This window comes from Echinops telfairi, unplaced genomic scaffold (genome assembly GCF_000313985.2).
Source record: "Echinops telfairi isolate 266 unplaced genomic scaffold, ASM31398v2 ScPeMD7_2;HRSCAF=8, whole genome shotgun sequence".
Taxonomy (NCBI): Eukaryota; Metazoa; Chordata; class Mammalia; order Afrosoricida; family Tenrecidae; genus Echinops; species Echinops telfairi.
Genome location: NW_022103898.1, coordinates 48,409,155 through 48,413,901, shown reverse-complemented (window position 1 = coordinate 48,413,901; position 4,747 = coordinate 48,409,155). Strand labels below are relative to the sequence as shown.

Genomic DNA, 4,747 nt, shown 5'->3' with positions numbered 1-4,747 from the left:
AAAAAAAAGTTAATATGGATTTGTTTTAATGGCAAATCTTCTTGAAATACGTGCATTGTTTTTCTTAATACACAATTTCCATGAACTTTTTGAAGCCCACACATAGGCAATGACAGACATTTTGCCCAAATGAAATAAGTTATAAAAGTGAAACAAACTGTTCTAGGAAGACTTTTATAATTATAAAAAGTTACACATATTCTAATGGGTGTTTAAAGTCCTCATCTGAATTGTTTTTAGCCTTCCTTTTAATTACTAAAACTCATTTTTCTTCTCTTCTCTGAAGGATTGTTTGATGGTTGGCTTACATACTTGTGGTGATCTTGCTGCAAACACTCTGCGCATATTTACTTCCAAGAACGAAATCAAGGGAGTCTGCAGTGTGGGGTGTTGCTATCATCTCTTATCTGAAGAGTTTGAAAAGCAGCTTAGAGGTACAGAGTGCCCATTGTCTTATAATTTTTCGAGTATCTGAATATAATGCCTGTGTTTTTTTAGTCTCTTTTTCTTTGCCATTGTTATTTTGAGTTGCTCTTTAGTGTACCCCTTTATCAGTTTTTATAACTATAAAATGGCAAATGCTGAATACCATGCAAGTATTTCAAACTTTTACATGACGTTACTTGTAGAGAACTTCTGAAAAGCATATATATACGTTTATAATGATAGTAAAGCAAATTATTTTGTTATGAACATAGAACTGTAAAGTCTGCTTTTGTTTTCAGGACTTTCTATGTGGTTTCTGTAGGAATATTGATATTTCTCAAAAAAAGCGGGGGGAGGAAAGTTCCTGAGTGTATTTTGAAGAGTCAATATAACTCAGATTTTTCAAATTTCTAAACTGCGTGATTGCATGAAAATAATATTTTCTTACTTGAACTGCCTGGGTCAGAATGTGCTGAGGAACAAAGTCCAGAGTCACTTAGCAGGACTAGAGCTTCCCGAGGACCTCTGCTTGTCCAGTCATGCTTGTAGCTCGCCCTAAGATACGATTTCAAACATGCTGGTTCAGAGTAGATCGTGTTCTATCAATGTTAGGAGCTTTCCTTTATAATTGTTTGGTGACCTCTTTAGCAGTGTTCCAGGAACCCTGGTGCCAATGTGTGTGAGGCAGTTAACTAGAAGGTTGGGGCTTCAAACCCACCAGCTGCTCCATGGGTGACGGATGAGGTGTCAGCTCCCATAAAGAGTTACAGAATCCCTAGCCATATATAGTGTGAATATGAGTCGGAATCGCATATTAATTGCAGTGGGTTTGGTTTTGGGGTTTGGTTTATTGATATCCAATATATTGATATCCAATATATCTTATATTGATATCCAATATAAGAGATTTCATCTCACATACTTTGGACACATTTTTAGGCTGTCCTGAAGACATTCTTAGGAAATCATGCTTAGTAAAGTAGTACCAACCACGAGTAGTCCTTTTCCAGGGACTAGGCTCTCTTCTTAACCTGTCTAAAGTACCGTATGTGAGATTTCTCTCCATCCTTTCTTTAAAGGAGCATTCTTGCTGTACCTCTTCCAAGACAAAAATTTGTCTTGTTTGTTCTTTCGGCAGCCCATGGACTGTCAATATTCTTCACCAGCACCACAATTCAAATATGTCAATTCATCTCTGACCATCTGATTTCATGTCCAGCTTTCCTAAGTATGTGAGGTGACTAAACATACAATGGATTAGGTCATTGTGTTCCTTCATTCTCGACATAATATTCTTAATGTTCAAGTGTAGAGTTTGGAAAGCACAGTATTTGGCCCTAGTGTTGTTTTCTTAAACAGTTTTAAAATACAGTAATTTCTGTAAAACAAATACATGAAAAATGTTTTATCTGCATTATCTTACAGCATAATAATGTGAGGCGCTAGTTATGAAGGATTGAAGATATGTTCCTAGTGGGTAATATCCAAATTGTGACTTGAAAGATAACAGAAGTTAATCAAAGAAATGGAAAAAATGTAGATGAATAAGCAAAGGCATGGAATGATAGAATGTTTCAAGTTAAGTTTTAATCCCTTTGCCTTTCTATTTTTCACTATAACTGTCTTGTCTTCCTCATATCTTTTTATTTTTTCTAAATAACACTAATGATAATCCTAATGTTTGATTCAATCACAGGAAAAAGCTAGAGAGACATCAGTTTTCTCATTTCGGTTTATCCCACTACCATTTTCCCAGAATCTCTTCTTGGAACACTTAATATATCTATTTAGTTAATTTGTAAAATTATTGAGTTTTTTAGGGGGGAAATTTTGAATAAAAGAGTACTAAATTTTCTAGCCCTGGAAGTTGAAGTCATTCAGTTAATTCTCAAGTGTCTTGTCTTGGATTCTGCTTGGGTTAAGATAGTTTCACCTTTTCTTTAGAATGAATATTGTTTTGGTTTGATTCCTTGTATTCAGACAAAAAGCTGGTGGAAGTGTTTGAAGTGTTCATCAGAACAGTGACTGGCAGTTACAAATTGTCATTTCTCATTCCCACGTAGGCATAATCGATTCATGGACATGTTTTCATGTCAAAAATATCTTACCCAATGAGAATCATTTAGATTACAAAGAAACAAATATAGGCTTATGTGGGGAATGCTGTTGTTTTGTTAAGTGCTGGCAAGTCATTTCAAATTCATGGTAGTCCTGTGTGCAACAGAATGAAACTCTGCTATATTCCGCAACATCCTCACAATTGTTACGTTTGAGCCCATTGTTGCAGCCACTGTGTCAACCCGTGTCATTGAGGAGCTAACCCTTGTCACTGGCCATCTGTTTTACCAAGCATAATATCCTTTTCCAGGGACTGATGTCTCTTGATCCCTCGTCAGAAGTACTCAACACTTAGTTTAGGCATCCTCCCTTATCCTCACTTATAAGCATTCTGGTTGGACTCCTGCCAAGACAGACTTTTTTTGTGTCCTGGCAGTCCACAGTACTTTCGATATTCTTCACCAACATCATCATTCTAATGCCTTCCTGACTCATTTTCCAAGTTTCACATATATATGAAGTGATTGAAAGTACCATGGCTTGGGTCAGGTGCACCTTAGTCCTTAAAGTGAAATCATTACTCTTTAAAACTTTACAGAGGTCTTATGCAGCAGATTTTCCCAGTGCAAAACATTGTTTGATTTCTTTACCATTATTTCCATAAGCATTTATTGTGGAGAAAGCTAACAGTATAATCTTAGCGTTACATGATTTTTTTTATTTTTTATTAGGGGCTCATGCGACTCTTATCACAATCCATACATACATCAATTGTGTAAAGCACATTTGTATATTCATTGCCCTTGTCATTCTCAAAACATTTCCTCTCCACTTAAGCCCCCTGCATCAGGTCCTCATTTTTCCCCTCCCTCTCCGCCCCTTGATAATTTATAAATTATTATTTTGTCATATCTTGCCCTGTCCAATGTCTCCCTTCACCCACTTTTCTGTTGTCCGTCCCCCAGGGAGGAGGTCACATATAGTTCCTTGTAATCGGTTCCCTCTTTCCAACCCACTCTTCCTCTACCCTCCCAGTATCGCCACTCACACCACTGGTCCTTTAGGGATCATCCACCCTGGATTCCCTGTATTTCCAGTTCCTATCTGTACCAGTGTACATCCTCTGGTCTAGCCAGACTTGCAAGGTAGAATTCGGATCATGATAGTGGTGGGGGGGTGGGGGCAAGCATTTAGGAACTAGAGGAAAGTTGTATTTTTCATTGTTGCTACATCGCACCCTGTCTGGCTCGTCTCCTCTCCGAGACCCCTCTGCAAGGGATTTCCAGTGGCCTATAAATGGGCTTTGGGTCGTCACTCCACACTCCCCACATCATTCACTGTAGTATTAAATAAAAATGGCACGAGGGAGTGGGGTGCCAGCGCCACCTGCTACAAGAACTCAGTGGTTCAGTAATACTACTTCTGGGTTCAGTAATGCACAATTGTACGGTTGAGGTATATAAGTATTATATTAGCGTCATCGAGAGCATGAGAGATATTACAATAATGCAGTCAGACATGTTACATGGTAGCATTGCTTACCTCAGCCCAGCTTGGTGGTCCACGTGGAGAGAGGGGGAAGGGAAAGGAACAAGGGAGAGGGGGTTAGAGAGGGCAGTGACCAGGGAGTTAGCAGCAACGAGAGATCAGAGTCAGAGAGCTCTATATTGCTGATTCACGCCTATATATCTTTTGGGGCCATGCCAGCCCACTAATTGCAGGTAGAGACATGTCACAGAGAAGGGCTGCAATATAGGTTACACAGCAATGAGGGGGTGGTATAGGGGATGGTCTCTGGGTCTCCAAAGGAACCGTTATCTGTAGGGTGAAAACTCCTCCTACAGGAGCCTGTCCATTGTCCCCAGAGGCAGGGAGCAGGCCCACCCCTGTGGTGGGATGAGACAGCAGTCTGGCAACTGATTGCCCTCAGGGGAGGGAATTCCTGCGCATCTGACCTTCCCCCACAATTCACTATGGTAAGATTTTCTGTTCTGATGATGCCTTATACCTGATTCCTTCAACACCTCGTGATCGCACAGGCTGGTGTGCTTCTTCCGTGTGGGCTTTGTTGCTTCTGAGCTAGATGGCCGCTTGCTTACCTACAAGCCTTTAAGGTGTTACATGATTTTTTCTGATGCATACCTTAAATCAGGGGTGCTCACACTTTTTCATCATGTGAGCTACGTATAAAATGATCAAGTCAAAGTAATCTACCAACTACAAAAATGCAAAGCATTTATTTATTTATTACATTTATTCATAA

The 4,747-nt window shown here is 39.4% G+C and overlaps 1 protein-coding gene across 3 annotated transcripts in view; it reads left to right on the top strand.

Annotated features, from left to right (window-relative positions):
- Positions 1-4,747, top strand: part of METTL25 (methyltransferase like 25) — a 147,254-nt gene that overhangs the window by 52,126 nt on the left and 90,381 nt on the right. For all 3 annotated transcript variants that reach the window (XM_045290537.1, XM_045290538.1, XM_004700424.2), the window contains exon 5: positions 287-434. In XM_045290537.1, the coding sequence (XP_045146472.1) occupies positions 287-434 (148 nt within the window). The remainder of the gene's footprint in view (positions 1-286; positions 435-4,747) is intronic.